The sequence below is a fragment of the Elephantulus edwardii genome, unplaced genomic scaffold (genome assembly GCF_000299155.1).
Source record: "Elephantulus edwardii isolate Elephantulus edwardi_28Jun2011 unplaced genomic scaffold, EleEdw1.0 scaffold00086, whole genome shotgun sequence".
In the NCBI taxonomy this organism is placed as follows: domain Eukaryota; kingdom Metazoa; phylum Chordata; class Mammalia; order Macroscelidea; family Macroscelididae; genus Elephantulus; species Elephantulus edwardii.
The window spans coordinates 4,899,434-4,922,971 of NW_006399836.1; the positions used below are offsets into that span (position 1 = coordinate 4,899,434).

General features: G+C 41.4%; 1 protein-coding gene across 1 annotated transcript in view; it reads left to right on the forward strand.

Annotated features, from left to right (window-relative positions):
* MKL1 (megakaryoblastic leukemia (translocation) 1) overlaps nucleotides 1–23,538 on the forward strand; it is a gene marked incomplete at its 5' end in the record, with an annotated part of 243,175 nt that overhangs the window by 208,180 nt on the left and 11,457 nt on the right. The window contains 3 exons of the mRNA XM_006890098.1: nucleotides 8,899–8,954; nucleotides 21,224–21,299; nucleotides 22,423–22,584. Coding sequence (XP_006890160.1) covers nucleotides 8,899–8,954; nucleotides 21,224–21,299; nucleotides 22,423–22,584 — 294 coding nt within the window. The remainder of the gene's footprint in view (nucleotides 1–8,898; nucleotides 8,955–21,223; nucleotides 21,300–22,422; nucleotides 22,585–23,538) is intronic.

The window sequence follows — 23,538 nt, forward strand, 5'->3', positions numbered from 1 at the left end:
GACTGGTCCCTCCTTGCAACATGCCCAAAGTATGTCAGATAAAGCTTCAGAATCCTTGCCTCCAAGGAGCAGCCCAGCTTCACCCTTCCCAGAACAAACCTGTTTGTTCTCCTAGCAGTTCATGGTATATTCAGTACTCTTCCCCAGCACCACAGCTCAAAGGCATCAATTCTCTTTCTGTCATCCCTAGTCACTGTCCAGCTCTCTGATGCATAGCACGCAATTGCAAAGACTATAGGATCAGGCACACCTTAGTCTCCAGCCTGAAGTTGTTGCTCTTCAGTGCTCTGGAGAGGTCCCTGACAGCTGAATTTCCCAATGCAATTAGTCTCTTGATTTCCTAGCTTCTGGTACCAAGAGTGTTGACTGTGGAGTCAAGCAAATCAAAACTGTTAACTATCTCAATCTCTTCACCATCCATACTGATGCTGCCAATTGGCCCAGTGGTGAGAATATTTGTTTTCTTGATATTGAGCTTCAATCCATATTGAAGGCTGCAGCCCTTGATCTTCTGCACAGACGCTTCAGGTCCTCCTCAGTTTCAGCAAGCAGGGTTGTGTCATCTGCATAACACAGGTGGTTGTTGAATCTTTCGCCAATCCTGATGCTACATTCCTCCTCAACAGAACTTTTTTTAAAATTAATTTTAATGAGTTTACAGAGACTTAGGGTTTCCAGTCATTCATTGTTGCACTTTTCTCCCTCCCCCCAATTCACTCTTCTCCTTGAAAAGAAAGAAAAGCTCTTTCATTGTTATGCAATCCCCCACCCCTCAAATCCACTCCACTATGCGGCCTTCACTCTGGACTTCTGTAGTGACAAGAATACCCACTCATATGTCCCTTTTAAACAGTTCTCTCCCTCATCTGTTTCAATGCAGTATACATCATTCCTCCCCTCCTTTTCTGTCTTCCCTCCATCCTGATGTCAATCCCATTTTACAGCAGTGGACTTATGCAATATTTTTCTTTTGTGACTGAGATATTTCACTCAGCACAATGTCCTCCAGGGCCATCCATTTTGCTTAATATTTCATGAGTTCCTTGTTTTCAATGCGGCATAGTATTCCTTTGTGTGAATATACCAGTGCGTCTCTGTCCATTTGTTTGTTGATGGGCACTTGGGTTGTTTCTTGCTCTTTGCTATTGCAAACAAAGACACAATAAACATGGGTGTGCATATATCTGCTTGGGTGGCAGTCAACAGAACTTTTAATATATAATAATGCATTTTTCTATCACAACTCTGTGTTGTTCATAAACTTAGAATTATCTCTTTTACAGTTGGGCAAACTAATACTTAGAATGATTTTGTTATTGTTTAAAGTCTGATGAATTTTAAGAGCAAAGGGAAGACGTCTTTCTAAACCCATTTTATCTTTTACATCTTTTGTCACATCTTCTTTACAATCTCTAACAATTCTACTGTTCTTATCAGTAAAAAACTTCAGATAAAATTACCAAGTTGTGATAATTGGTTAAAGAATAAAACCTTTGGGTGACTGAAAAAAAATAATAATGCATTTTCTTTTTCTCATGAACATTTTATTATGGTTTCGATAAAAGTTTATAGAGTAAATTAATTTTCCTCTCAACCATTTATACACACTACTTCCATGGGTTGCCCTGGAATAGGACAAATATCATCTCCTTTTTATTTGGTTTTTGTTTGTTTTTGTAAAATAGTTCAGAGAGATGATGTTCATCCTATCCCATATTTAAGAAAAAGAAAGTTAACTGGGAAAGGGGAGGGAGAAAAAGGTGCAACTTCTTCCCCTGGACTTCTAACAAATTTTAGGGTGTGAGGAATTTCTCATGACTTTGCTATCCTGAAAGATCACCTGCTCTGGGTGTACACACTGATTTCATTCTCTCGTGTTGCACAAGTTCACTTACCTTTGTGCCCCCTGTTGGGCGCCACTTGTCGTTTCTCGTATCACACCCAGTGTTTTAGGTTCATGGATCTCAGAAGGCAGACACTTATGAGAGATAATTAAAGGTGAAAGACTACAGCTCTGTTAGGCTCACAGCTCCCGTTTAGAGCTGAACCTCTATATTGTAAAGCTACACTTACTAAAAATAGCACAAAGAGAGAGGCACATGCTGAAGAGCACATACACATTTTTCAAGGTACAGAGAAACAGAAAATATTTTGGCTAGAGCAAGTTATCTTAAACTACCATAGATTCTGTGTTCTCTCACTATATTTTGACTCATGAATGCAATGGTGAAGTACGTCTGATACGACTGTTGACTCAGTGTGTTCCAGGGGATGTACTGAGAACATTCCATAGCCTTTAGAACTTTTCTCAGCATGCTTAACCCTTTAGGATTAGATATCAGACAGTGCTGATGCAGAACAATTCCTGGAACAAAGTCAGAGCCATGTGCAGCCCCCATATTCCTAAGGGTTCCTCGTGTGCAAGAGCCTCAGGGATCTTGGGACATTTCCTTGTACAGCAGACTCCTCAATATTGCCATTAACCCTTCAGGGATTCTTCTCATTTCCACCTTTTCTTTTGTTGAGTATTTAGAAGCTTCAGTGAAAACACAGCAATCTTATGTTCTTTTTAGAACTCTGATAATGACTACACAAAAAAAGTATTAACAGAATAATCAAAAGCATAGAAACTCCAGCAGTACTGCCTATAAATGATCTAATTTGAGTAATAGGATTGTTTTTTCAATTCTATCTGCCATGCTGAGCTTAAACAGGTCAATTTATGTAACTGCTGTTGATAAGTTTCTGCAAATCCAGAATTTCTTGAGATACATTATGCCCATTAAGTAAATGTTTACAAACTATTTCTCCGTTAAGACTAGATTCATTATATGACAAACAAGTAACACAAAAGTTAGATGAATCCAAATCACATTTTAACTGCATCTGTCTTTTAAGTCTAACTAATTGATTGCCTAGCAGGACTACTGCCTGTTGAAGATTGGTGACTTTGGCAGGCAGTTCAGAATCTGTTTGCTCTTGGGATGTCTATAAGGCTTTTGAATGCGTATGCCAATCTTGTATAAAGTCAGTGGTATGTTTGATGGAGAGTAACACCAGCAACAGCAGTAGTGGTCATAATAGCAATAAGTCCTAGAATAATAGTGATACTGAGTCAAATCATTCCCTTTGCTCTGCAATGAATGATCAATAAGAGGTGATGGATGAACATCATAGCTGGAGAGTCTTGCTATTGTTGCCGCATTTTTATAGGAAGCTACACTCTGGATCTAACTTTCCAGACATAAATGTTTTATCGGCTCTGATTTTAAAACTATAGTAGTATTAAAACATATAAACAAAGAATAGATGGCATGAGTTACGATTTGTGTGATTTCATTCCAATTAATGAGCCTTTTCAAAAACTTAAATGGTAACTGCACACAAGCTGATACAGAATGAGAGATATTTCAGTGGAAAATAGGTGGACTAAAATTCTGTTGTATTAAAAAACCTTTCCATGCTCATACAGGATGTAATGAAATGGAAATTTTTCGTAAGTGATTCTGAGTAGATAAAATTCTGTAAATATGGATACCATTCTACCATTCCTGCTCCGTGACATAATACAGTGTTATTAGCATGAATACTTATAAATTCATTGCCTTCTTTGCCATCTTAAATTTTTAGTTCTGTGCTGATGAGCAGAACCAACAGAGTTTCAATCAATGATGCTTTCATAAGAAGTATTAAAAGTCATATTTGCTTTCCTTGACTTTGTTTATAATGTAGCTATTCTCTAATGAAAGAGAAAGAAGGCAAATGACAGGGAGGAACATCAGGATAATTTGAAGTTACGTTAACTGGTGTTTCTATAAAAACCATACCCTTGGAAGTATAATAGTGAGAGGAATCATTCCTCAAAACTTTATAAATCCATGCCAACCTTCTATTTTTAACCAATAGGATTCATGCCCAATGCATATGGGGAAAATATCAGTGACCTACCCTATAATTAGAAGTAGTCATTCCTTCTTTATTAGATTTAACAGGTCCCTGGTTATCATGGGGACTTGGGAGCTACTGACTGTCATTATTATAAATAGGTACAAGAGTATCAAACCAATGAACTACTTTTAATAATGGAGGATTACTAATATATGCCCAATAACTGGTATTATTAGAAGTAGTCATTCCTTCTTTATTAGATTTAACAGGTCCCTGGTTATCATGGGGACTTGGGAGCTACTGACTGTCATTATTATAAATAGGTACAAGAGTATCAAACCAATGAACTACTTTTAATAATGGAGGATTACTAATATATGCCCAATAACTGGTATTATCTGCCATTCTTACCTGACTCAATACAGCAAGCAGAGCTAAAAAGAAATGTTTAGAAGAAATTAGTTTCTCTGTTATTTGTAATACTTTTTTTCCTTCTAGTGTTAATTTCTTTATCTGGCCTTAATGTAGGTGTCTCATCCTTTCTAATTTCTGGTAATGGTCTTTGTGCTTGAGATTTCTTTAATGTTGTCATACTTACCCATTCTGCATCTAAACTTCTAGGTCGCTTTATCTATGCAGCTGTGAAAGACTGGTTGTGTGTTTATTTCTGGCATTCCAGACTACCAAGGGTAAACAGTCTGGCCAGCTTTATGACCACCAAGCAGTCCATTTTAAATCTTTATACATAAATTTAGAGGTTTTATCCTTTAAAATTTTTTCAGCTGTAGCTTCTAGTTTATTTATCTTCATTCCACTACTTTTTTTTTCTTTCTTCATCTTCTAAATTAGAGGTTTTGTGTTAGCTTTATTCTTATCTTTTACTTTTCTTATTTTACTGAAATTATCAAATTATATGAACTCAAAACTATTACTATATTAAACTTAAGACAAAAAGCAAACAAATGAAGAAACAACAACAGCAAACTTAAACTAAAAACAAAACAGTCAACAAAACACAGAATACTTATAGGCTTCTGTTTTGAGTCTTAGCAAAGACTTTACATCTACCTTGTGAACTCAGTTGCATTTTCTTTTTATTTGCTTTCTTTTTGTTTTTCTAAATCATGTTTTAAATTGTAAATAATTTCCTGGGAAGAACACTGTTTGGGTCAACACATGCCAATTAAGAGAAAATTGTAATTCAGGATTGTGTCTTCCTAAGGCTCTTTCTAAAGGTGACAAAAGCTGTTTCTTGCCGTCAGCTTTAATCCTTTAATGTAATGTCTCTTAATTCATATTTATGCAGAGATTCAGCTATCTGTGCAGATTTTTTGAATCGTGAATACAATCTTGCATAGACATTACTACTATTCTTATCAAAGTCCATATTGGGCAAAAATTAATAGGAATCTGTTCGGTTTTTGATGTGCTCTTCGTAAAGTTTGCATAACATCTTGCCAAATGTTTTCATTTAACTGTGATTCTGCCCACTGGTTTAAACCAGTAAGCATATTTCTCCACATACTGAAACAAGTGCAAAAAAGATCTTTCTTTCATCTTTTCAGCAATCCGCTGAATTTGTGCCATGAGCACAGAATAACCATGGTGGAAGGCATTTTTTTTTCACTTCCAGAGGAGGTGGAAGCAAGTCTTCTAATTCATCTGAGGACATAAAAGAACTTTCCTCCTCTCTTAATAAATCAGGATTTTTAGCCCTCTCTTCTTTAGTTATAGGAGGAGGTACCACAGGAGATGCAAGCCCTCCTGAATTCAGGAACAGCACCAGGAGCCAGGATAAATTATCGTCAGCCGACTCATATCCCCTATGCTCATACTGTTGTTTGGGGCCATGTTGCTCACAATCAGTCTCAGACTCTGAGGATTATAGAGCAATGAAAATCAAATTGCACAATGACCAGACATGTATGGGAACTGGGTCTCCTGTCTGGTGAGCTCTTCTCAGAGCTCTCATAACTTGTTTACATACTTAAGCATTCGATTGCAGCCAAAGGGATGGAACCAATAACAATGCTTCTTTACCAAAGAAAATAAGTCCTTAAAGGTTGATTTTTTTATGTTAACACCCGAGCCTTGTAGCAGGGCATGGAGCAACTTAATATATTGAGCTTCTGTGGATGGGGAATTTCTCGTGATTTCTTCTTTTTTCCTCCTGCCTCCAAATTCATAAAATAATTTATTAAACCTCGGAGGGGAGAAAAACCTCATGAAACCTTTTATACTTCTTTTATTTCCATATGCTCATCTCTCCTGTCTCCTCCCACCTTCTGAAAGTGTTTTGTTTGGGATTTCCTGTGGTTGGTTGTTCTGCTGACCAGTTTTTCACGGGTGTTATTTGTTGTTCAGTTTATAGGTTTGCTTATTGTTTAGCTGAAAAGTGATCTCCAGAAGTGGGTTCAATTCTAGATTTGAAAGATGGCAAAAAATCATAGTTTCATTAGGCTAGTAAGTCTAGACTGTTCCATGATTTTGTGTTTTCTTTTTTTCCCTCCTCCACCTCTACTTTATCCTAAGACTTTATATTGTGATCCTGATTAGAGAGATCCATTGTGGTAGCCAAGCACCATCTTGATGGTCTCAGGCTATTGGAGTCTGTGCTGCATATAAGTCCATTAAACCTGTGGACTGATTGTTTCCTTAAGTCTTTGGTTTTCTTTACTCTTCTTTGCTCTGAATGGGAAGAGGCCAGTAGTATCTTTAAAAGACTACGTGCAAGCTTTTTAAAGACCCTGTCGGTTGCAGCTCTATTAGATGGAGCTCATTATCTGTATGCATTGCATTATGCCAATTGACCTAACATGCTCTCTGAGTCTATGGGGCTAAGCTTGGATGCCCACTGTCTTAGTTTCTTAAGATGTTTGGTTAAGGCTAAGAAGTTTTGCTTAACTTTGGGTCCTGTTTTGTTCAACTGTGTCCTCATATCTACTTATTGATTATTGCAAGAGCTCTGGGAAATGAGCAGACAGTCTCTCTACAGAATAAAATGAGACCCACAAAAGCAGTATTGCACTGTAGCAGTTGGTGGAATTGAGAACTAGACTATAAATCCCTTGGCTCTCTGTCCAGGAGTCCTGAGCGCTTGTGATGAGAGCCACAATCCTGGTTGTTCAGATGAAAGGCAGTGTAGAGCTCTACAGCAAAGTCCTCAAGTTGAAGGGTACGCTTTCAAAATCCTGTACTTAGAGACAATTTATTAATACATTGGTTCAATGGATAATTCTAGTGTCCTGGAGCAGACATTCTGGGCACTTAAAATACTGCCAGAAGTGAAAGAGGCAAAACTCCTGTGGGGATGGAATTTAAATTCTAATGTTAGCAATCAGACAGTAAGCACATAAGAAAAACTCTCATAGCTTTAAGGACTGTAAGGCAGTAATGAGTGCTGTGAAGAAAAATAAGGCAAACAGGAAGCTGGGTAGGTGGGTGGGGACATGAATTTCTTACGATTCTTTTTTTTTTTTTTTTAATTTCTTACGATTCTTGACACTATTATCTCATCCATCTGAGAGGCTTGTTGATCCAACACACCCAGTACAAGTTCCTGCATTTCAAGACTTGGAGATTTATTTTAGAGTTGAACAAGCTTTACATAATTTAAGTAGATATAGGGACGTGTGTTTGCACACTTGTACACATGTGGACAGACTGCCCCCCTATAGAGCTTGGGTAGGCCGAGTGGTTCTTGAGCGTGCTGCTGGTGGCTGCGAGGGCTTGCTTTAGTCTTAGAGATTAGGTGTTAATTGTAGAACTCCCCCTGCTGTTAGAAGATGGAATGGGCTTTAAGCAGAACCTGTAAGACTGAAATTTTTTAGTTGTATGTTTTACACTTTTTAATTTAAATAAATACTAATGAGACGTTTCTTCTAGGACTGCTATTTCTGTGACCCAGTCTTACCAGGCAGAGAGGAAGCACAAAGCTGCAGGCAGGATAGGGTCCTATCTATTCTCTTGCTACTTTTAGCAGCTCCCTAGCCCTGCACGCATAACCACAGCCATCAACCAAGCAGAAATTATCTCTGCACTCAGTTTCACAGCTGTTCTAAGTTAGAGGGCAGAAGTGAAACTGACCACAGTCTTGTCAATTTCTCTCTTATTGTTCTTGTTCCCTACTTAAGTGAGTCAGACCTTTCTACTCCCACTTAGCTCCACCCACTCCCCCAATTCCTTGGGCTCTTGAATAATAATTTCTTCCTAATAGCTGAGTTTCTGACAAAAGGAGGAAGACCTTTTTGTTGTCTGGCATTTGTGGAGGACCTTGTCCTGAGTCTCTCCCCTCCAGGCTGTTTGCTGCGACTGAGCTCTAAGATCTGAGTAGTAGTTTCCTCATAGCAGAGCTGAACTCTTGACTAGGGTCATGGCTTCCCTCCTGTCAGCAGCCAATCATGTATGCCCACCAGAATTAGCCATACTGTCACTGTGAGGCTCTTTGAGTCCCTCCAGATGAAATTAAGTTCATTTTACCCATCCTGTTAATATCACCTGAAGGAGGGAGGAATTGGCACCTGAGTGGATATTTTTCTTTTTTATGCAGTTACCCCAGTAGAACCGTTTGGGTCATTTAAGTTTATCACAGTTGCCGCAATAAGACGGTTTGGGTCACTTGATGAACTTAGTAAGGTTTGAGAAAGTAGGTAACCTCCCTAGCCTGCAGCTCTGCTGCTCTCTGTTGCCAGCAGGTGGGTACTCTTGGAGGCTAATGATAATTTTTACACGAGTCAGTACAGGGATAGGGCCAGAGTGGTTTGTAAAGTTCCAGACCATGTGTGTACTTTATAGGATCCAAGCTTAAGCAGTGACTGCTCGCATTATAATCACAAACTGTTTGAGTGGGCTGTTCTCGCATTGACATGCTTACTCAGGTGCCCTTTCCCCCTCACTGTAACTGATATTAAGGCTGCTAAAATTAACCTGAATTTAAAATGTTACACTTTAAATTATAGCACTGATATGATGCTTCCCTTTGAAGTAATTCTCTTATTTTTCTCCCTACAGCTTTGAAAAGTCCAGCTGCATTTCATGAGCAGAGACGGAGCTTGGAGCGGGCCAGGGTAAGTACTCTTCTCCGAGGGCCTCCTGAGAACATTCCCAGTGTTCACTGCATTGCTGATTCTGCTTCTCTGCAGAAACAGATTCTCAGAGTTAGCCATTACCTCACAATCCTAAATAGAATTTCCATCCTGCCCTAGTCATCTGCTAAGGTAACTGTGGAACAGGACCGGAATGAGTTTACCATCAGCACATTCAGTCCTTCTTTCCTGAATCTTCTTTGAGATCATTAGGCTTTCCCATGTTTAACTCCACTAACCATTTGTAGCTGCCAGCTGGTGAGCACCCGTTTGGGCAGTGACCCATTGTGTCCAGGGCTTCAGTGCCCTGTCCTGACCTCCAGGGGTAGGAAACCTGTCTGCCATGAGCAAGTCCATGTTTACATACACTCTTTGGAAAGCAGAAGCTGGGCTTTGCTTGGACCCCAAGTTTCATGCTGCAGCACCTCACTTGCTGCCATTCCCCATCTGGGTTTCACTTCCTCCAGGGACCTCTAGGGGATATTCAGCAATCCCATTGTGGGAGAAGATGGGGAAGTACTGGAACATGTATGCTTTCTCACCTGCTTCACCTTTCCCTTTAATGTAAAAGACAAGGAATTGGGACCACACCAGAAGGAATATTAGAAGCCTTGCTTCCCTGAAAACCCACAATTCTTTTGTTGTTACTGATTGTCATTGTTAGATGCTCTTGAATTGAGTATGACTCCCAGCAGCCCTATGAACAGTAGTTCCGAACCCTAGCCTATCTTATGCCATCCTCACACTTCCTGACATACTCGAATCCATTAGTGCAATCACTGAGTCAGTCCATCTGGTTGAGGGTCCTCCTCTCTTTCACTGATTCACCACCTTGCCAAGCAGGTTGTCCCTCTCCAAGGACTATCCTCTCCTAGTAACATGCCCAAAGGATGTGAGATGAAGCTTTGTCATCTTTGCCTCCAAGGAGCATGCTGACTGTACCTTCTCCAAGACATACCTATTTGTTTGGCAGTCCATGAAATATTCAGTATTCTTCTCCATCACCACAGTTCAAAGTCACTAATTCTTCCTCTGTCATCCTTGTTCATTGTCCAGCTCTCAGATGCATAGCAAGAAACTGAAAGACCATGGCCTGAATCAGGCACAACCTAGTCTTCAAACTGACATCATTGCTCCTCAGTTATTTGGAGAAGTCCCTGACTACATACTTTCTCAGTGCAATATGTGTCCTGACTGCTGGTACCAACTGTATTGACCGTGGTAAGATAGTCATTGACAATCTCAACCTTTTCTCCATCTGTCATGATGGGAAGAATTTGTGTTTCCTTACACTGAGGTGCAATCTATATGTGAAGGCTGCAGTGTTTAACCTTCTGCACCGGGTGCTTCAAGACCTCCTCACTTTCAGCAAGCAAGATTATATCATTTGCATAATGAAGATTACTGATGAGTCAGTAATCCTAATGGCACGTTTTTCTTCATAAAGCCAGTTTCTCAAATAATTTGCTAAGCATACAGATTGAATAGATATGGAGAAAGGATACAACCCTGACATACACCTTTCCTAATTTTACACTATGCTCAGTTCCTTTGCTCAGTTCTCACAATAGCTCCTTGGTCTAGGTACAGGTTCACAATGAACATAATGAAAAAAAGCTATTTTAGACTTTCTAAAATATTTATCTCTCAGCAACAATAGCAAAGTTGAACAAAGAAACAAACAACAAATGCTGGCAAAGTTGTGGAGAGATTGGAACCCTTATTCACTGATAATGGGAGTATAAAATGGTGCAACCACTATGGAAGGTGGTCTGATGCTTTCTCAGAGAGTTGGAAATAGAAATACCATTTGACCCAGCAATTCCACTACTGGGAGTATACCCTAATGAAACCAGACTGCCACCCAAACAGGTGTACATGCATCATGTCTGTTGCTGCACTATTCACAGTAACAAAGAGATGGAAGCAACCCAAGTGCCCATCAACAAACGGTGGATAGAAAAACGTTGCTATATTCAAACAATGGAATACTATGCAGCACAGAAAAAGAATGAACTCAAAGCATTACACAACATGGGTGACCCTGGAGGACCTTATGCTGAGTGAAATATATCAGTCACAAAAGGATATATATGACATAACACTACTGTTATAAAGCAGGACTGACATTGGAGGTTAGGAGAAGAACAGGAAAAGAGTCAAATGATAATGAAAACTACACTGGAACAGATAAAGGCAAGAACTGTTTAAAAGGAATGTGTAATTGCACATTATATGTATGACAACAGTCCAGAATAAGAGGTACATTGGAAAGTGGACAGAGGGAGGAGAGAGGAAGGGAAGAAATTGTGCAATAATGAATGAATATTTAAGAAAGTAAACTGGGGAAGGGGAGGGAGAGAAAGGTGCAACAGTGAACTGATGAAAATCCAACTTTTCTGTAAACTTTTATTTAAATCACAAAATACATTTTATTTTAAAAAATAAAATACCTCCAAGATTTTTCTTATGTTCTTACTTTTTTTTTAACATTTTGTAATTTATAGAGCTAATTAGTTTCCCATTCAGCAATTTATACACATTTTCTTTTGAGGCATTAGTTACAGTCCTCTCACTGAGGTTTTTGTTCCCTTTCTAGGTCTGTTTGTTGCTTGGTGGAAAGGAGCGAGCTCAGCTCAGGAACAGGAGAGTGTCTGCGGGTGATAAGTCACCAGGCTTCCATTAGCCACTGTTAGACTAGGGAATCTGACCTTGTATTCTGGTTTTGAATTTCCTTCTCCTCTTACTAACCCTCTGCCTGGGACTCCTCTGTTTGATCTTGATGACAGTGGTCAGTAGTGGTAGACAGGGCCCTAACTCGTTCTTTTGGCAGAGGTTGTGGTCCTTGTGGGCCCTTAGTCCATTGGGCTGATTGTCTTCTAGTGTCTTTGATTTCCTCCCCTCGTCTTTGCCTTAGATTGAAAGAGTCCACTGTGTGCATCCTAAATGACCACTTGCAGGCCTTTAAGATCCCAGTCAATTATCACTGAAATAGGATATAAAACATTGTCTTTATGGACTATGATGATCTAGATGTTCCCTGAGACCATAATCATAAATCCTCAAGACCAGTCACTGAGTTTCTTCAGGTGTCTGGTTATGACTAAAAATATTAACTGTTTCTTGTGTGCTTTACCATGTCCTGCTGTATTTGCAGCACACACAAGTTCCTATGTAGCCATATCCTCTGCCCGCCCTTTCTATGCTCATGGCTTTACTCCCATATGCCATTTCACACATCCTGCATCTGCTTACATATCTACTCATGTATCCACTGAAATTATTGTTTGTATATATAGTAGTGCATATCACTGCTGCCTTTCACCCTGGTGTGCTGCCCCGTATTTATTCTGCTTTGACCATATTGTGCTAACTGCCCACTTAATGTGTATTATGGTTCTCTTCAGCCAAGTTAATATATGTCTACTATCTAGAAAACAGCTGTCTGGCCAACTTACTGAAAGACATCCATATTTGTTCCCATTCCCAAGATAGATGACCTAACAGAATGTAGACATTATTAAACAATGTCCTTGTACCACATGCAAGCAAAATATTGCTAAAGATTATCCAAAAATGGCTAGAACAGTACATTGACAGAAAACTGGCAGAAGTTCAGGCTGGGTTTAAAAGAGGCCGTGGTACCAGGCATATCATTGCTGATGTCATATAACCTTGGCTAAAAGCAGAGAATAGCAGAAGAATGTCTGTTTATACATTATTGACTATGCAGAGGTCTAAAATTGTGTGGATCACAACAAATTATGGCAAACATTGAGAAGAATGAGAATCCTAGAACACTTAATTGTGCTCATGTGAAACCTATACCTAGATGAAGAGGCTATTGTCTGAACAAAGCAAGGGACATGGTTTTAAGTCAGAAAAGGTATGCATTTGAATTGTATTCTCTCTCCATACCTATTCATTCTGTATTATTATTGTTGACTGCCTTCAAGTTGGTCACGAATCATAGCGACCTTGTGAACAAAAGGCCTGAAGCCCTCTACAACTATCAACATTTATCAAAATTCATAGAGCTATGCACACCAGTGTTTATCGCAGCTTTGTTCACAATTAGCAAGGAGTTGGAAACAACCCAAGTGCCCGTCAACAAACGAATGGATAGAGAAGCTGTGGTATATTCGCACAATGGAATACTACGCTGCATTGAAAACCAAGGAATTCATGCAATATTATTCAAAATGGGTGACCCTGGAAGACATTATGCTGAGTGAAATATCTCAGTCACAAAAAGAGAAATATTGCATAGTGCCACTGTTGTAAATTGGAACTGACATCAGGGTTGGGATAAGACTGAGAAAAACTGGATAAATTATGAATACTGCATTGAAACAGATGAGGGAGAGAATAGTTTAAAAGTAATATATGATAGGGTATTATGATTATCACAGGAGTCCAGAATTAAGGTTGCATAGTGGAGTGTATTTGGGGTTTATTGTATACCAATGAAGGAATTTTGCTTTTCAAAGAGAGGAGTGAAATGGGGGTGGGGAGGGTGGGCAGGGAGAAAAGTACAACAATGAATGAATGGAAATTGAAAATCTCTGTGTAGATGTTCACTAAAATTAATAAAATAAAATTTTTTAAATCTTAAAAAAATCAGTCATTAAAAAAATTCATAGAGCTTTTTGACGCATGTTATTTAGGAAATGGATGCCACTACAAATAATTGGAGAAACTGGACTTTATTAAGAAGAATGTGGTATCAGAATTTGAGAAAAATCTTAACAACCTGGGTTACGCAGATAATATAACCTTGCTTGCTGAAAGGGAGGAAGACATGAAGCGTTTGCTGCAGATCAAAGATTACAGCTTTTAATATGAATTATATCTCAGCATCAACAAGACAAAAATCCTTACCACTAGACCTATAGGCAACATGATGATGATGTTGTTGTTGTTGTTCTTAAGTGCCCTTGAATCATAGACGACTCATAGTGACCCTATGAATGAAAGACCTGAACACTTGTATAACTTTCATCATTTCTCCACATTCATACAGTTTCCTGATGCAAGCCATTTCGGAAGTGGATGCCACTCCTGCTTCCAAGCTTATTTTAATGAGGAAACTCCACCAAACACTATCCACCCTGGGGAATCATTATCACATTTGACACATTAGTGTCACAGTGTTTAGCATCACAGCAACCACAAGTTACCTCTGTACAGCAAATGGACAGACCAGTGCTATACTACGTAGAAGAATGTTTGACCAAAAACAGTTAAACCCAGGCCTGAGGGCCGCAGATTAAAACACCCATCATCTATCATGATAGAAGGAGAAAAGATTGAAACTATCAATTACTTCATCTTACTTGAATCCATAGTCAATATACTTAGTACCAGTAGTCAGGATATCAGGAGATGTATTATTATTGCATTGAGAAAATCTGCTATCAAGGACCTTTCCAAATTACTGAGGAGCGGTGATGTCAGTATGAGGACTAAGCTGAGCCTGATTCAGGCCATGGTCTTTTCAGTCATCTGAGAGCTAGACAATGAATAAGCATGACAGAAGAATTGATGCCTTTGAACTGTGGTATTGGAAAGAGTACATGGACGGCTAAAAGAACAGATATGTCTTGGAAAGGAGCAAGCATAGCATGCTCCTTGGAGGCAAAGATGACATAGCTTCATCTCATATCCTTTGGGCATGTTGCTAGGAGAGACTGTTCCTTATAGAGAAACATGATTGGCAAAGTGGAGGGTTCGTGAAAGAGGAGGACCCTCAGTGAGATAGATTGACATGGTGATGACTACACATAACTCAAGTGTGTCAGAGATTGGGAGGTTGACACAGGGTAGGACAGGGTTCAGATCTGTTGATCATAGGGTTATTCAGGTTGTACTTGATGTCACCTAACAGCAATACAATTTAGTGATTTTATCTTCCTTCCCCTTTATGCAAAAAAGCCTTGTCTTCTTGATTTTTTATAATAGTGGTTTTTTATTTGTCTTTTTATTATTGACTTCTTTACTCAGTTTGATGTCCAACACTTTCATGTTTCTTGGAGTTTCTTTCTCTCCAAATTAACTTGCCAGTTGCCTTTTCAATCTCTTTAACAAATAATGAATTTGTTATCTGTATTAGGATTGCATTAAACATGTATATTGCTTTTGGTAACATTGTCATTTTTACTCTATTAAAACTTCCTGTCTATGAACAGGCAACATTTTTTCCATTTAGTTATGTCTCATTCTTTCTCATGGTAGTGTTTTGTAGTTTCTTTACAAAGGTCTTTTGTGTCTCTAGTTAGATTTATTCCCAAGTATCTCAATTTGTGGTTGGCTATTGTAAATGGTATTGCCTTCTTGGTTTCCTTCTCTGTATTTTCTTTCCCACCTGCTCCAAGATAGACCTGTTAGTTCTCTTTCTTAGCCATCCATGGTATGTTCAGAACTCTTCTCCAGCACCAGAACTCAAAGGCATCTATTCTTCTTCTGTCATCCTTAGTCAGTATCCAATTCTCTGATGCGTAGCATGTAATTTCAAAGTCCATGGCCTGGATCAGATGCACTTTAAGTCCCTAGACTGCCATCATTGCTTCTCATACTTAGAGAGGTCTCTGACAGCACGTTTTCCCAGTGTAATTCATCCTTTGATTTGCTGTCTGCTTGTGCCAAGAGCGTTGATTGTGAAGCCAAGCAAGCTGTAACTGTTGTTGTGTTCATTGTGGATACCAAGGCCAACAAGCATTAAATCAAACAAACTGTAAAGAAGCTCTGTGACAATGATGTGGCCAAGGTCAACACCTTGATTCGTCCTGATGGAGAGAAGAAGGCCTGTGTTTGACTTGCTCCTGACTGTGACACTTTGAATGTTGCCAACAAAATTAGGATCATCTAAACTGAGTCAAGCTGGCTAATTCTAAATACAAATTTTTCTCACCAGAAAACCCCCAAAGCCATACCATTTTCCACAGTAGTAGTACCATTTCACAGTCTCACCAGTAGTGTGTGAGACTCCCAGTTTCCTTATACCCTTGCCCATGTTTATTTTCTGGGTTTTGATCATTTTTCTTATTGCTGGGGTGAGGTGATAGCTCATTGTTGTTTTGATTAGCGTCTGTATAATATACTCTGGAGGGAGCTCTGGTAGTGTAGTTTTTTGCATGTTGTGCTGCTAACCCAAACACCGTGCATCTTCAAGGGTGCTAGTCTAATGGCTCCCTGAGAGAACAGTGGGCCGTTTTCTCCAGCTGTCATTCACAGCCTTGGAAACTTGAGGGAGGGTTGCTATGAGTTGGAACAGACTTGATGCAGTGAGCGAGTGACTACATCTCAGACTGCAGAAAGAACAGGTGTCTGTCTTTGTAGAAGTACAGCTGGTGTCCCCGTAGAAGCTGGGATGGTGAGACTGTTTCACCTACTTTGGGCATGTTATCCACTGGGTTCCAGGCCTCGGAGATCGACCGTATGCTTGATAGAGAGTCTTAAGAAAGAGAAAGATGATCTTTAATGAGGTGGATTGGCATAGTATAGTGGCTGCCACAGTTGTTGGCGTACGTGAAGAGACTTCAGATGGGCAGGACTAGGCAGTGTTTCTTTCTGTTTTACGCAGGGGTCACCAAGGGTTGGAGCTGACTCAGTGACACCTGGCAACAACAAAAGCAAATGATTGTGAGCATCTTTCATCTGTTTGGTGGCCACTCGAATGTCTTCTTTGGTGAAGTGTCTGTCTATGTCCTTTGACATTTTAAAATGGGTGTACTTTTGTTGTTGAAGTGTTAACATTTTCTATAAATTTTAGAGATTAGTCCCTTGCCAGATACATCATTGCTCAAAAAATTTTCCCAGTCCATAGATTCTCTTTTTATTCTTAAGAAGAAGTTCTGTTTATTTGAAAAACTTTTTAGAAAATCATGATAAATGCCTAGATAGAGTTGGGGAAATGAGGTCATGGGTACTAGGTGCTAAGGCCGTAACTGCTGACACCGTGTGAGTGTGGAGTGGGCTGGAGAACGCAGCAGGGAGCGTGGTATGGCCACACCTGTGCTGTCCTGACCTGACTAAGGTTTGCCACCGTTTCCTCAACTACTTCTCCAGGAGAAGGGAGTAAATAGTAACTAATTAAAACAGCTGCTATTTTAGTAAGCCCTTTTATGTTAGTTAGATCCATTTCTTTTATAGCCTCACATTTGCTCTTATGAATTTGTTGTTGTTATGTGCCATCGAGTCGCTTGCAACTCATAGCAACCCTATGTACAAGAGCCCTAAACACCGTTCTATCCTGTGCCAACCTCACTGTCTCAAACACATTCATTCCCACCACTCCACTCACAGAATCGATCCATCTCATCGAGGGTCTTCCTCTCCGGCGCTGTCCCTGCATTCTGCCAAACATGATGTCCTTCTCCAAGGACCAGTCCCTCCTTGCAACATGCCCAAAGTATGTCAAATGAAGCTTCAGAATCCTTGACTCCAGGGAACATTCTGGCTTCACCCTCTCCAGGACAAACCTGTTTGTTCTCCTAGCAGTCCATGGTATATTCAAAACTCTTCTCAAGCACCACAACTCAAAGGCATCAATTCTCTTTCTATCAACCCTATTCACTAACCAACTCCCTGATACATAGAACACAATTGCAAAGACTATAGCCTGGATCAGGCACACCTTAGTCTCCAGCCTGACATCATTGCACTTCAGTACTCTTGAGAGGTCCCTCACAGCTGACTTTCCCAGTGCAATTCGTCTCCTGATTTCCTGGCTGCTGTTACCAAGAGTATTGACTGTGGAGCCAAGCAAACTAAAACTGTTAACTATCTCAGTCTCTTCACCATCCATACTGATGCTGCCAATTGGCCCAATGGTGAGAATCTTTGGTTTCTTGATACTGAGCTTCAATCCGTATTGAAGGCTGCAGTCCTTGACCTTCTGCAGCAAGCGCTTCAGATCCTCCTCAGTTTCAGCGAGCAGGGTTGTGTCATCTGCATAACGCAGGTTGTTGATGACTCTTCCGCCAATCTTGATGCCACGTTCCTCCTCGTACAGCCCAGCGTCTCGGATGATCTGTTCTGCATACAGATTAAAAAGGTATGGAGACAAAATACATCCCTGACGAACCCCTTTCTTGATTTTGAACCATCCAGTGTCTCCCTTCTCTGTTCTGATGACTGCTTCTTGGTCCAAGTATAGGTTTCACATAAGCACAATCAAATGTTCTGGGATTCCCAGTCTTCTCAGAGTCAGCCATAGCTTTTGTGATCCACACAGTCAAAAGCTTTTGCATAGTCAATGAAGCACAGATAGACATTCTCCTGGTATTCTCTGCTTTCTGCCAAGATTCATCTTACATTAGCTATAATATCCCTAGTACTATGACCTCTTCTAAATCCAGCCTGCACATCTGGCAGTTCTCTGTTGACATATTGTTCCAAACGTTTTTGTATAATTTTCAGCAGAATCTTGCTTGCATGTAATAGTAATGATATTGTTTGATGATTTCCACACTCTGTTGGGTCACCTTTCTTTGGAATTGGGACAAACATCGATCTCTTCCAGTCAGTTGGCCAGCTGGCTGTCCTCCAGATTTCCTGGCACAACTTAGTGAGCACCTCCAGGGCAGCGTCTGTTTGTTGTTGAAATAAATCAATTGGTATGCAGTCAACTTCTGGAGCCTTGTTTTTTGCCAATTCCTTCAGAGCAACTTGAACTTCCTCCTTTATCACCATAGGTTCTTGCTCCTATGTTATTTCATGAAATTCCTTTGTGTCAGCCAATTCCTTCTGATACAGTGACTCCGTGTACTCCTTCCATCTTTTTATACATCCTGGATCATTCAACATTCTCCCCAAACTATCTTTAAGTATTGCCACTGTGGCTTGAATTTGTTTTTCAGCTCCTTCAGCTTAAGAAACACTGAGCGAGTCCGGCCCTTTTGATTTTCTGACTCCAGCTCTCTGCACATTTCATTATAGTATCTTGCTTTGTTGTCCTGAGCTACCTTTTGAAATTTTCTATTCAGCTCTTTGATTTCTTCCTTTAGCTTTGGCTTCTCAGCGCTCTAATGCAATACTCAGTCTCATCTGACATCCCTCTTGGTCTTTTCTTCTTTAGCCTTTGTAATGATCTTTCGCATTCTTCATGGACGATTTTCTTGATATCCTCCCAAAGCTCATTTGGTCTACGCTCATTGATGCTCAAGGCCTCAAACCTGTTCCTGAGATGGTTTTGACATTCAAGTGGGACAGACTTAAGGTCAAATCTTGGTTCCCGTGGACTTGACTTAATTTTCCTCACCTTCAGCTTGAATTTGCATATGAGTAGTTGGTGGTCGGTCCCACAATCAGCACCCAGCCTGGTTTTCACTGCTGATATTGAGCTTCTCCAGCGAATCTTTCCAGAAATGTAATCTATTTGATTCCTATGCATACCATCAGGTGAGATCATGTGTATAGCCTGCATTTATGTTTCTTATAAAAGGCGTTTGCAATGAATAAATCATTGAATGTGCAGAACTCCTGTCATTCTATCTCCAGCCTCATTTTTCTCACTGAGCCCATGTTTTCCAGCTACTGATCCTTCTTCCCTGTTCCCAACTTTTGCATTCCAGTCGCCCATTATTACTAATGCATCTTGATTGCATGTTTGATCAATTTCTGATGAATTAGGTGCTATTATATTTATTTTGTAGTTGTGTACTCTCAAGTCAGAACTGACCCTGACCCATAGCTGACCCTCCAGCAGGTTTTCAGAGGCAGTTAATGGCACAGGAGGAGATTACCCACTTTACTCCTGTGGAGCAGCTGGTAGATTAGAACTACATGCCTTTGGGATTGCAGCACAGCTTCTTACCACTAGGCCATCAAAGAGGTGAATTAACATGTTCATCTAAAAAGTAGCAACACTAAGAGTCAAATCTTTAGTCTCTAGACTACAGCTGTTTTCTTAAATTATTCTTTCTTTATTCTTCTGGAGCCTTGGCCACCATTCAGAGCTTCAGATAGCTTAGAAAATGGGTCTTTGTCAGACAGGCAGTAACTGCTACCCACTACAAACCGGGGTGGGATAATCATCACCCACAGTTGCTTTAAAACACCTCCTGGTAGGGAGCTCTGGTGGCCTAGTGGCAGGAAGCTGCACTGCAGTCCCAGAGGTGCACAGTTTGAATCCACCAGATGCTCTGCTGGAGAAGGAGGGGCAATCTCCCCCTGTACCAGTCAGATCTGACTTGACGGTACACACACACACAAAAAAATAAATAAATAAAATTTAAAAAATAAAAAAAACACTTCCTGGAAAGCTCAGACGTCCAGACTATACAAACCTGCCCACCCGGGTCCCACAGTGGCGGGAGGCCAGGGTGTGGCCCAGCCCTGCCCATCAACTGTATCAGAAATCTTCTTTCCTGTACTGATCTTGACCCATTAGAGCAATGCTGGTACAGAGCTTACGAGCACAGACTCTGGTGTAGATACCCCCCAGCATCATCCTGGGCCAATCAGCAGTGGTTCTGTGACTGGGAAAGGGGTGGTATCCTTCATCTGGGGTCTCTTAAATGCAGAAACAAGGACATTCAACTTGAGGGAACTAAAGCCAAATTAGTTTCAAAATTAGTGTTCCATCTGGTAGCTTTTCAAAAAGTGAAAAATACTCATGAGGTCAAGAATTAGGACATTTTTGAGACCAAGATATCATCATATTCAGTAGGATTACAACATTGCCAAAAATAAAAGTATCTCTTGCATAGAATAATGGCTAGACACAGATATTCCAAACACTAACTGAATGATTTAGAAATAGAGTTTTTTAAACTATCTAATATTCTCTGAGGGAGCCAAGTAGCTGTGCTTCAATCCCGAAGGCACACGGTTCGGGGTCACCAGCTGTTCTGCAGGAGAAGGATGAGCAGTTTCCTCTCGTGCGATTAACTGTCTCTGAAAACCCACCGGAGGATCAGCTGTCGGTTGGTACCAACTCTATAGTACACAACAACAACAACAACAGTCTTTGAGACCCATAACGGTACCTGTAGGATAGGGAAATTCTGGATGTTTACACAGAGTAGCAGTCCAGCTCAGAGAGACCAATGGCTTTGAAAGATGGATGGTGCTTCAGATGGTCCTGTTGGAAGCTGGTGTGCCCTTCCTGCTTTAGGACTCAGTGGCCAGGCTGTAGGGTACAGAGGTGGCCGGCAGCAACTACCACAGCAAAGCTGCCTCAGTGGCCCTGTCCATGTTACATGCTGGGAACTTGGATCTGAGAGCTGCTTGCTGTGCTTTGTCCACAGACAGAGGACTATCTGAAGCGGAAGATTCGTTCCCGGCCAGAGAGATCGGAGCTGGTCAGGATGCACATTTTGGAAGGTGTGTTAGATTGAAAATGCTTCTTCATGTAAATTCTTGTCCACACCATTTTCATAATACACCACCCACCATTTTTCCTCCCTTTTTAACAGCTTCACTGCTGGTGGCAGTGGAGATAGCCAAAGTGTTAACACAGCCATCAGCAGTGCTGTGGTCCCCCTGGTGCTGGTGGTGTTAAGTGCCGTCGAGTAGTAGACAACTCATAGCGACCCTATGAATGAAAGACCTGAACACTTGTATAACTGTCATCATTTCTCCACATTCATAGAGTTTCGAGAGGCAAGCCATTTCAGAGGTGGATGCTATTCCTGCTTCCAGGCTTGTTTTAATCAGGAAACTCCACCAAACACTGTCCACCATAGCATTGACCCGTGACTCTGGGTTGGATTGCCCTTTTCTCCTAAGGCCATTTGGTGACCCTGGACTATATCAATCCTTGCTTTGAAACCTGTTCTTTCTTCCAGGGTAGTTCCTTTTTCTCCTTTTCAGTCTATCTCAGTGCATTTATTTACAGTGGATCTATAATGTGGAGCATTTGTCAAAGCTCATAAAAATATACAACATAAAGCATGAACAAGATAGTGTGCTTATTTTTTAAAATTTGTTCACTCATTAATTCACTTGGGATTTTTTACACCTGTGAAATAGGGTCCCGTGTCCCTGAACCCAGCCTTACAATCTTCCTACATTTCTACTCCAGGAGAAGTCTGACTCCTGAGCATAGCATGGATCCATTCATTTTTTTGGCTTAGTTTTGAGGGTTTGGTGGCTTGGAGGGAACTTTCCTAGTCTGAGCGCCCACTGTGCAGATGGAGACACTGAAACCCAGAGCAGGTGGTGTATCACCTCCACCAACTGCAGATTCAGGGCAGAGTGGAGGCCGCTCCACAGTGTGCTGCTTACTCAGCATCACAGGGCCACCGCAGAACGTCCTGAGGCCACTGTGCCAACGGCTTCCCATGGCTGACTTCTCCCTCGTCCTCGTGAAACTTCAGCTCAAGCCCCTCTTCTCCACCTGGGGTGTACTTTCCACTCTGACCGCCTCAGGGCCTCCAGGGAAGGAAGAGAGTTGCTCAGAATCCCCAAGGCAGAACCAGGTCCACACACATCTCTCTCATGACAGAGACCTCGGCTGAGCCTTCACTCCAGGCCAAACAGCTGAAGCTGAAGCGGGCCAGGCTGGCCGATGACCTCAATGAGAAGATCGCACAGAGACCCGGCCCAATGGAGCTGGTGGAGAAGAACATCCTGCCCGTGGAGACCAGCCTGAAGGAGGCCATTATTGGTGAGGAGGCCAGAGCTGCAGCGTGGAGCCTGGGGGAGCCAGGCACAGTGTGGGTGTGGGAGGGCCTGGCAAATAGTTTGTCTCAGTAAGAAATAATGCCAGGTAGCCTCAGGGATCAGGGCCACGCAGCCACCGCCCACCCATGTCTGCTGATTTACGGGCTCTCTCTACTCTCCCAGAGTCAGCAGGGGTCAGGATCAATAGATGTGAAAACCAGGAGTTACAAACTTCTATGTCATGATCTGCTTTCTTTGTGAAATTTCTGCTTGGAATTTAGTGCTTGTGACAGATAGTTCATACAATGAAATTTATTATTCAAGCTGTGTGCTGAGTGGTGGGTCCACAGCCCCACAGACAGATTAGGACCTGTGTCCCACAGAAAGGACAAAGCAGGACAGCCATCAGGGCTGAGTTGGAGGTGGCATGATAAGGGCACCTGCCAGCACGATGCTGGATAGGTTGTCAGGAGGTGACAGACAAGGCTGTGGCTGAGAGTTGAGCAAAACAGGAAGAGAGAAGAATGTTCCAGGCCAAGAGAGGGTGTGGGTCAGTGAGGAAGTGAAGGGCCTCAGGTTTCACAGACAGAGGAGGTCTTCCCGGACTGCACAGGACAGTGCTGGGAGGAGGGTGAGAGGGGGCGCAGGCCGGGCACAGGGCCTGGTGTGTCAGGGGCAGCCATTTGGACTAACTGGCTTAGGTCTGGGGGACAGTTGCTGCAGATGTGCACCCCTCACTGCAGTGCTCCTGGCTGCGGTTGGGAGGGGGCCTTGCCTTGGAGAAGAGTGGTTCTTTCCCACTGTGTTGACAGGTCAAAGGTGGGGACCCAGTGGCAGGTCCTCATGTCCAGGTCACGAGTTAGTTCTAGCCGCGTGTGCTGCAGGTGGACTTAGTGAAGGAGGCTGCCCCCAACCCCCTGGGCCCCTTCGCAGACCCTGTCCCTGCATCTACAATAGC